Here is a 10,711-nt window from a genome sequence, read left to right on the forward strand (position 1 = left end):
AACTACCCCAATGTGGTTTTTCTCATATGATGTCACCTCCTCACTGATTTTTTTTTTGTTGGATCCGTTTTGACGTTGCTTTCCATGGTTTTACTCTGGTTCTGAAATTCCTCAACCAAATGTTGGTCCCGCCTCTTTGAGGCAACAGTAAGGGTCTGGTCCCCTTCCTCCCTCCCGCTCTCCCCGCCACCTCACACACACACTGGTTAACCTCAAGTGCTTGCAGGTAGTGGGAAATGTTCTTGCACAGACTGGCTCTCCATGTGAACTCGGGGCTCCGAGTTCAAATGAAGAAACGAACAACAACTAGCATTTGATGAGCGCCTTTAATGTAGGAAGACGTCCCAAGGCGCTTCACAGAGGAGTGAAGTGAAGAACACCATGCCAAGGACATGGCGAGATCAGGAGAGGGCCTGTTCCAAACAGGCTTGATTCAAAACAACGAATTTTGGCAAAAAATCGGATGATTTGTTTGTGGGCGGCCCCTTTAAGAAAATCATGCTGTGGAAATGAGGTATTTGGCTGTTGTGTCAGTTTTGCACACGACCGCTGCCATTTTGCCTGCAACAAACTGGAGCCTTAAAGTTCTGTTGTGCAGCCAACTCTGGTTGGACGTATTCCCGGAGGTTTCATCACAGGACCTCTTGCCTCCAACCTCCCAGCCTCCACACTCCCGCCGTTGGTCGCCCGACATGTCCGTGCTTGTGGCTCACCCCCTTCCCACTCCGATCAGAAAGCGATTAGATTCTTTGTCAGTCGATTGGATGATTCTTGACTGTCAGTCAAACAGCCCTTTTCCCATGTCCAGTATTTTTATAACTAAGAAATGAAAGATTTCAAAGAAAATGGAAAGAAACACTTTTTTTTGCAACGCCCCATTGATGTTTCTCCCGGGCTTTGCTCACAGCAGTGTCCTGGAGATTAATCTTCCATTCCCGGAGACTCCAGGCCAACCCTGGAGGGTTGGCAACTCCTTTGTGCCGCAGAATGAGGCACTGGCACTGGTGCACTTCAGGGGACCTGCGTTCTTGATCTCAGCCAAGTCAATCAACGATGCTGCCCCACTGTCAGCCTGGGAGCAGGTCTTTGAGCTCCCTCGTCGAGGAAAAGGTTTAAAGTGGAAAGAAGGCGGGACGATTTGAGATTAGAAGAAAAACAACGCTTGAAATAACCTTTTAAAGAAGTTAGCAAGAGTTTCGATGATGTACATAAATTTCTGATAACACGCAATAGGGAAGCGGCCTGTAAACCAGAATAAACTGGGCAGATTATGTTTACCAAGATAGCAAAGGAACCTTTCAGGTAAAAATGAAGATGGGTTTGAATTTCCTGCTACCATCTTTTGATAACAGCAAGGCAGCTGCTCTCTGAGTAGAAGCAGCACCAATAGAATTACATTATCAGTGCCTCTTATTATCAGTGCAGGGGAGTTCTCCCTGGTGTCCTAGCCGATACTTACCCTCAACCAACATCACTAAAACAGATTATCTGGTTGTTTATCACATTGCTATTTGTGGGAGCTTGCTGTGCGCAAATTGGCTTCTGCGTTTCCTACATAACAACAGTGACTATACTGAGGTGGTGAAAGGCACTGTATAAATGCAAGTTCTTTCTTTATTCTTGTCGAAAGTCGTGTAAACAGACATTTAAGTGGGGCACCAACAACTTGCTTTGATTTATTTAACCTATGCCAGCCATCTTAGAGCATTGTCAGCACCAGCATGCAAAGCATGTAGGCCCCCCGATTGTTTACTGAGCAGACAAGATTCAATGATATTGGATGTGGTTTGTATTTGTCCGCAAGAACATTTGTTGTCATCACAAAGGCCCAATAGACAAAGATTTGAGGCACGCTTGCAGGGCTGTGGGGGAAAAGCGGGAGAGTGGGACTAATTGGATAGCTCTTTCAGGCATGATGGGCCGAATGGCTTCCTACTTGTCTGGACTGTAAGCCATCCCATCAGATGATACAAGTCGGCTGATGGTACACATGAAGGAAGCCAGTAAATATCAGGAAGGGGAGGAAAAAGGAACCTAGTTTTTCTCCAAGATACATACGAACATACGAATCAAGGGCAGGAGTAGGCCATTCGGCCCCTCGAGCCTGTTCTGCCATTTGATAAGATCATGGCTGATCTGATTGCGACCTCAGCCCTAGTTTCCCGTCTTCCTACTATAACCTTTGACTCCCTTGTCAATCAGGAATCTATCCAACTCAGCCTTAAAAATATTCAATGACCCTACCTCCACCGCTCTCTGGGGAAGGGAGTTCCGCAGACTCACGACCCTCTGAGAGAAAAAAATTCTCCTCATCTCCGTCTTAAATGGGAGACCCCTTATTTTTAAACTGTGGCCCCTAGTTCTAGTCTTTCCCACAAGGGGAAACATCCTCTCAGCATCTACCCCTTCTAGTCCCCTCAGGATCTTATATGTTTCGATAAAATCACCTCTCATTCTTCTAAACTCCAGTGGATACAGGCCCAACTTGTCCAACCTTTCCTCATAAGATAACCCCCTCATCCCAGGAATCAGTCGAGTGAACCTTCTCTGAACCGCCTCCAAAGAAATTATGTCATTTCTTAAATAAGGAGACCAAAACTGCACACGGTATTCTAGAAGTGGTCTCACCAATGCCCTGTACAACTGTAGCAAAACATCTCCACTTTTATATTCCATTCCCCTTGCAACAAATGTACATTTTTACATTTCTCACATGCAGTGTTCGAAATATGGAACTAATTCTATTTACTATTTCATACCGGGAAAAAAAACCTCAAGTATTATTTAAAGAACTTATCGCACTTTGTAAGAGTTTCAACTATGCCCAAAATGTCGTTTTGTGGTTCTTAATGGTAGGTTGATAGAATCATGCATTAATCTACTCCAGCCTGGTACATTCCTGGTCAGTGCTCACTGCCACATGTTCTATAGATATATCATCAGCAAAGTACCAATGTGGGTGTAGCAATCCCGTACACAACTACAGAAGCTTACATTGAATCTACCAGTCCTTTGTGCTGCCATTGTTCGCACTTGCAGCAGTTGCGTTGATACTGCTACACAGTTCACACTCAGCTACAGGTCCCCCCTCATCCCGCCATGTGGTATAATGCTCCCGTTTTAATTTTGCGTTACTAGCCGATCTCCCGTGGCATTGCTCACAGTGAGTCGGGATACTCCGCAGTTTCGCTTTTCTTATTCATTCTCGGAATGTGGGCGTCGCTTAGCGAGGCCGGCATTTATTGCCCATCCCTAGTTGCCCACGGTTTGATTCAGTTGAGTGGCTTGCTAGTGCCACTTCGGAGGGCAGTTAAGAGTCAATCGCATTGGTGTGGGACTAGAGTCACATATAGGCCAGACCAGGTAAGGACGGCAGGTTTCCTTCCCTAAAGGACATTAGTGAACCAGTTGGGTTTTTAACGATAAACTGACAGCTTCACGGTCACTTTTACTGATACCAACTTTTTTATTTCCAGACTTTTTTTAAAACTGAATTTAAATTCTCAGACTTGGGGGTTTGAACACATGTTCTCTGGATTATTAGTCCATGCCTTTGGGTTACCAGACCTGTAACATAACTCCTTTAAGTGTGTCAGGAAGTAAGTGCGTTGCCATCCACAAGACTTTTAACCTATTATAAACAGCAAGAGTGAGACCCCCCCGACATTTCCCTTCCCCCCTCATGTATTTTCAGCACTATTCCCAATTGCAGAGCGTTGCCATTACAACAACTCATCTGCTGCTGAAACCCTCATCCATGCCTTTGTTATCTCCAGATGCGACTATTCTAATACTCTCCTGGCCGGTCTCCCATCTTCCACCCTCCGTAAACTTGAGCTCATCCAAAACTCTGCTGCCCGTATCCTAACTCGCACCAAGTCCCGTTCACCCATCACCCCCTGTGCTCGCTGACCTATATTGGTTCCCAGTCCGGCAACGCCTCGATTTTAAAATTCTCATCCTTGTTTTCAAATTCCTCCATGGCCTCGTCCCTCCCCATTTCTGTAAACTCCTCCAGCCCGACAACCCCCCGAGATCTCTGCGCTTCTCCAATTCTAGCCTCTTGCGCATCCCCGATTTTAATTGCTGCACCATTGGCGGCCGTGCCTTCAGCTGCCTGGGCCCTAAGCTCTGAAATTCCCTCCCTAAACCTCTCCACCTCTCTCTCTTCCTTTAAAACCTACCTTTGGTCACCCGTCCTAATATCTCCTTATGTGGCTCGGTGTCAAATTTTGTTTGATAACGCTCCTGTGAAGCGCCTTGGGACGTTTTACTAAATTACAGGCGCTATATAAATGCAAGTTGTTGAGCAGAAGTGCAACAACCAGAGTCGGGACCAGCAATCTGGCCTTAGTCCAGATATTTGTATTTTCATCTGCTATCAAGTTCCAGGTCACGTCCAAGTCAATAAAATTGGCAACATTTCAAGTAAAATTAAGTAGGATCACACAGAATTCAAGCACGGAAACAGGCCATTTGGCCCCAAGCAATCAGTGTCCGTGTTTCTCCTCCACACGAGCAGTAGTCGTGGAAATCTGGATCCGCCAAAGGTTCTGTCGTCCTGGATTTGGATTGCTTCCAGAGTGAAAGATTGTGCCATTTACTGAGCAAACCAGGTTCAGCTGCATTGAGAACAACCAGGTTCCCATAGAATCATACAGCACAGAAGGAGGCCATTCAGCCCATCGCGCCTGTGTCAGCTCTTTGAAAGAGCTTATCCATTTAGTCCCACTACCCTGCCCTTTCCCCGTAGCACTGCATATTTTTCCTCTTCAAGTATATAACCAATTCCATTTTGAAAGTTATTATTGAATCTGCTTTCACCGCCCTGTCAGGCAGCGCGTTCCAGATCATAACAACTCGCTGCATAAAAAAAAATACTCCTCATCTCCCCTCTTCAATCTGTGTCCACTGGTTACCGACCCTCCTGCCGGTGGAAACAGTTTCTCTCTGTCTACTCTATCAAAATCACTCATCATTTTAAACACCTTTATTAAATCTCCTCTTAAAATTAAAAGTGTTAATTTTAATTTTAATTTTCAGAATTGAAAATTCTGCTCCAAGAAGAACAATCCCAGCTTCTCTTGTCTCTCTGTCCTGGGTTAATGTCTCTCCACATAACTGAAGTCCTTCATCCTTGGTATCATTCTAGTGCAGATTAGTTCAAGTCAGTGCAGATTTGAGTTCAATGAAGCCAACTAAGCCGAGGGGCAGCGAGTTTGGAGTTAAAAAGAGCAAAGTCAAAATATTTCCCAAAGTTACACAAAATGATATCCACATTGCTCCCGACATTACTTACCGGCATCTCTTTGTTTTCTCTCTCTGGTAGTTGCTGTCGGAAACGAAAGAAGTGTGAACTGTGCAGAAAGATGCTCTCCAGACCCGAAGCCAGCCTTCTGAAGAGCAGATCGCCCGGCAGTCACGGAGACACAGGCAAGGGAGACAAAAGAGAAAGGACAGTGGTTACTAGCCGTGGCTCTGTCAGTCGCGCACTCGCCTCGGAGTCAGAAGGTCATGGGTTCAAGTCCCACTCCAGAGACTTGAGCACGCAATCCAGGCTGACAACTCAGTGCAGGACTAAGGGAGTACTGCACTGTCAGAGGTGCCGTCTTTCGGGTGAGACGTTAAACCAAGGCCTGGACTGCCCTCTCAGGTGGATGTAAAAGATCCCATGGCACTATTTTGAAGAAGAGCAGGGGGAGTCTTGGCCAATATTTATCCCTCAACCAACATCACTAACACAGATTATCTGGTCATGATCACATTGCTGTTTATGGGACCTTGCTGTGTGCAAATTGGCTACCGCGTTTCTTATATTAAATCAGTGACTACACTTGAAAAGTACTAAACTGGCAAAAAAACGTAATGAGCTTGTACTTTGAAATAATGAGGTTATCTTCCCAATGGCGACGCCTGTACTAACGACTCCTTTACATTTCTGTTTCCTACAGGGGTGTGAGAAATGTTGCGATCTGCCAAGTGCTGGCCACTTCTGACATCCGTTCACCTCTCCACTGCCACAGTACAATAACGGGCGCACGACATTCATATTCCGGCCACTTCTGAGAACATCTCACCACCAGGTAGAAGGACCGCAAAGGTCTGCTGAAGAGCACGAAGGAAAACATTTTGTATTGTGTGGGACTTTATTTTTTAACCTTGTCGCTTAATTTATAGAAATGTTGAAGTAACAAAATTCCAGTGAAGAAGTGCCATCTCTGCTTCTAAAATCACAGAATGTATCGAAAAATAGCTGTGGGATTGTTTGATTATTTAAGGACCAGAAAAGAACTCAAATTATACATGAAACTATTTAAACTTCTTACACATGAAAATAAACCTGTTTTTATATATATATATATATATATTTAAATTGTATATGTATGTCGCATAAGGCTAAGTCGGGATGTGCAGTACGTTCAGATATTCAAAAGGGAATTGGATATATATTTGAAAAGGAAAATTTTGCAGGGCTATGGGGAAAGAGCAGGGGAGTGGGACTAATTGGATAGCTCTTTCAAAGAGCTGGCACAGGCATGATGGGCCGAATGGCTGCATCATTCTATGTGAGGCACCCATAAAGGGAGTTTTACTGCACTTTCTGCTGATTTCTCACAGCATTCTCGGACGCATTTGAATCGATTTTTTTTCCTTCTAACCAAACGCGTGTTGTTAATGTTTAAAAATCGGGAGGAGGAGGCTGCGTTAAATGGCGCAGAAGTGGGCCTGGGTGATTCAATCTTTCTTTCACTCGTCCTCCTGCCTGTGTCTTCCAAAGTATACAGCAACTGCGGGCAATAGGTTTTTTTTTTGTCGGGCATGTTAACCATAATACCGGACAGATCAACGGAAAAACGAGTCTCGGTCTTTCAATGGGCAAATACATCTCGTGATGTGACAAATCAGGAAGACCCCAGGTCAAGTGCACAAATCATTAAAAGCTAGCGCACAGAAAACAATCAAGAAGGCTAATGGAATGTTGTCCTTTATCTCAAGGGGTCTGGAATACAAAGGGGAGGAAGTTATGCTTCAGTTGTACAGAGCCTTGGTCAGACCCCATCTTGAGTACTGCGTTCAGTTCTGGGCACTGCACCTCAGGAAGGATATATTGGCCTTGGAGGGGGTGCAGCGCAGATTCACCAGAATGATACCAGGGCCTGGAGGGTTAAAATATGAGGACAGGTTGCACAAACTTGGCTTTTATTCCCTTGACTACAGAAGATTGAGGGGTGATCTGATTGAGGTGTTTAAAATGTTAGAAGGATTTGATAGGGTAGATGCAGTCAAACTATTTCCACTGGTGGGGGAATCAAGAATGACGGGTCATAATCTTAAAATTAGAATTGGGCCATTCAAGGGTGAAATCTGGAAGCACTTGTTCACACAAAGGGTAGTGGAAATCTGGAACTCTCTTCCCCTAAAAGGCTCTGGATGCTACGACAATTGAAATTTTCAAAACAGAGATCGATAGATTTTTGTCGGGTAAGGGCATCAAGGGATATGGAACAACGGCAGGTAATGGGGTTGAGGTGCAGTTACGCCATGATCTAATTGATTGGCGGAACAGGCTCGAGGGACTGAATGGCCTTCTCTGGTTCCTATGTAACAGGCTCGAGGGGCTGAATGACCTCCTCTGGTTCCTATGTAACAGGCTCGAGGGGCTGAATGGCCTCCTCCTGTTCCTTTGTAACAGGCTCGAGAGGCTGATTGGCCTCCTCCTGTTCCTATGTAACAGGATCGAGGGGCTGAAAGGCCTCCTCCTGTTCCTTTGTTGGATCCCTGAGCTATGCTGAGTTAAGCCTGGCACCAATGTGATATCTATAATTGCCTTTGGGATCCTGGGCTGGGGAAGTGAAGAAGGATTATCCAGGATTCCTGCTTCTCTGAGGGTTCTCCAGTGACTGTCAGCGAGGAGAAGAGCAGGTTCTCCTGTCATGGGACCAACAGTCACATGGCCTGCCCGGACTCACTATCCAACCTGATGCACGTGAAAAGGTCACTCGTGAGGGGACTAGATAGTTCTCAGTGCCCACAGATGTGGGAGTAGGCTCAGGGCGAGTCACCATCTATAGGACTGCAAGAGGATGTATTTTTATTCTTCTTGGGATATGGGCATCGCTGGCAAGGCCGGCATTTATTGCCCATCCCTAGTTGCCCTTGAGAAGGTGGTGGTGGGCCTTCTTCTTGAAATGCTGCAGTCCGTGTGGTGAAGATTCTCCCACAGTGCTGTTAGATCAGGAGTTCCAGGATTTTGACCCAGCGATGGTGACGGATCGACCGACATATGTCCATGTCGGGATGGTGTGTGACTTGGAGGGGAACATGCAGGTGGTGTTGTTCCCATGTGCCTGCTGCCCTTGTCCTTCTAGATGGTAGAGGTCGCGGGTTTGGGAGGTGCTGTCGAAGAAGCCTTGGCGAGTTGCTGCAGTGCATCCTGTCGATGGTACACACTGCAGCCACGGTGCGCCGGTGGTGGAGGGAGTGAATGTTTAAGCTGGTGGATGGGCTGCCGATCAAAAGTATAAGGGGGAATTGGAGAGAAAGGTCCTTAAAGGAGAACGAGGAGGACAGTTTTTCGAGTAAGGGCTCCCAGCACAGGGCAGGTTGGGAATTCAGGTGAAGAGGTCGGCACCCACCGATTAACATCCCGCACGATTTACTGGCTGTTGCAGTTAAAGGACAGAAAGTCACATGGGCCTGGAGTTGGGCGTATGGACCTCGATTCCTGATTCAACTCCAAGTCACGGGTAGGTGGGAAACACACTAACGTTTACCCCAGGAAGTCTGAAATTGCAATACAATTTGTGATCCAGGACGAGTTAAAATCATAGAATGGTTGCATCACAGAAAGAGGCCATTCGGCCCATCGAGCCTATGCTGTATAAGAGCAATCCAGTTAGTTCCATTCCCCTGCTCTTTCCCCGTAGCCCTGCAGTTTTTTCCCTTTAAGTATTTATCCAATTCCTTTTGGAAAGCCACAATTGAATCTGCTTCCACCACCCTTTCAGGCAATGCATTCCACATCATAACTACTGGCTGCGGAAAGAGGTTTTTCCTCATGTCGCCTTTGGTTCTTTTGCCAATTACCTTGAATCTGTTTCCTCTGGTTCTTGACCCTTCCGCCAATGAGAACAGTTTCTCTTTATTTACTTTATTAACGTTGTTATGATCTTGCGTTGATACATCACCTTCCAAATCCCCAGGACGTGCAGAGGTTTTGAGGTAGACAGACAATATGGCTCCTGGCAGCCTGCCTAACTACCTCCATGTAAATTCCTCCTGTGCTGCAGTCCTTTGTAGCCAAGTCATGAACCTTAACAAGGAAATCCTGAAGGTCCAACAGATCCTGTGTGATGGGCTCTGGCAGTGAATACCAAGCCACCTGCTATTTTGAAGGCTCATAAGTCCTTAACGTGTATGAATGACTTCATCTTGAGGCACCACTTCAACATTACATAGAATTACATGGGATTTACAGGCCATTCGGCCCAACTGGTCTATGCCGGCGTTTACACTCCACACGAGCCTCCTCCTGCCCTACTTAATCTCATCATATTAGCATATCCTTCTATTCCTTTCTCCGTCATATGCTTATTTAGCTTCCCCTTAAATGCATCTATGCTATTCGCCTCAACTACTCCATGTAACTAGCAAGTTCCACATTCTCATCACTCTCTGAGTAAAGAGGTTTCTCCTGAATTCCCTATTGGATTTATTAGTGACTATCTTATATTTATGGCCTGTAGTTTTGGTCTCCCCGACAAGTGGAAACATCTTGTCTACCCGATCAAACCCATTCATAATTTTAAAGCCCTCTACCAGGTCACCCCTCAGCCTTCTCTTTTCTAGAGAAAAGAGCCCCAGCCTGTTCCGCCTTTCCTGATATATCCTCTCAGTTCTCGTATCATCCTTGTGAATCTTTTTTGCACCTTCTCCAGTGCCTACATCCTATACATGGCGATGATATTTCTGCAGGTGAAGACCTATTTCTGTGGGCCTATTTCATGAGGTATCACCCTTATTGAGTCATGCATTGAGGTGGCTCGGTGGGTAGCACTCTTGGCTCTAAGTTAGAAGGTCATGGGTTCAAGGCCCACTCCAGATACCTTAAGCACAATCCAGTCTGGTATTGAGGGAGTACTACACTGTTGAAGGTGTTGTCTTTCAGATGTGACGTTAAACTGAGGCCCTATCTGCCCTCTCAGGTGGATATAAAAAAAAAACCATGGATCTATTTGAAGAAGAGCTGGGGAGTTCTCCTGGCGTCCTTGGAGAATAATTATTCTTCAACCAACAACTAAAACAGACGAGCTGGCCATTTATTTACATAAAGGGCAAAAGAGTAACTGGGGAGAGAGTAGGGCCTCTTAAGGATCAACAAGGTCATCTATGTGCGGAACCAAAAGAGATGGGTGAGATGCTGAATGAATATTTCGCATCGGTATTTACGGCTGAGAAAGGCATGGATGTTAGGGAACTTGGGGAAATAAATAGTGATGTCTTGAGGAGTGTACATATTACAGAGAGGGAGGTGCTGGAAGTCTTAACGCGCATCAAGGTAGATAAATCTCCGGGACCTGATGAAATGTGTTAAGGAAGGTTAGGGAGGAAATTGCTGGTCCCCGAGCAGAGATATTTAAATCATCGACAGCTACAGGTGAGGTGCCTGAAGATTGGAGGGTAGCAAATGTTGTGCCTTTGTTTAAGAAGG

General features: G+C 45.7%; 1 protein-coding gene across 1 annotated transcript in view; it reads left to right on the forward strand.

Moving 5' to 3' along the window:
* LOC137335702 (protransforming growth factor alpha-like) overlaps positions 1-6,966 on the forward strand; it is a 44,314-nt gene extending 37,348 nt beyond the window's left edge. Inside the window, exons 5-6 of the mRNA XM_068001002.1 lie at positions 5,330-5,433; positions 5,952-6,966. Coding sequence (XP_067857103.1) covers positions 5,330-5,433; positions 5,952-5,959 — 112 coding nt within the window. The 3' untranslated portion in view covers positions 5,960-6,966. The remainder of the gene's footprint in view (positions 1-5,329; positions 5,434-5,951) is intronic.
* Positions 6,967-10,711: the final 3,745 nt, after the last annotated feature.

The sequence above is a fragment of the Heptranchias perlo genome, chromosome 20 (assembly GCF_035084215.1).
Source record: "Heptranchias perlo isolate sHepPer1 chromosome 20, sHepPer1.hap1, whole genome shotgun sequence".
NCBI lineage: Eukaryota > Metazoa > Chordata > Chondrichthyes > Hexanchiformes > Hexanchidae > Heptranchias > Heptranchias perlo.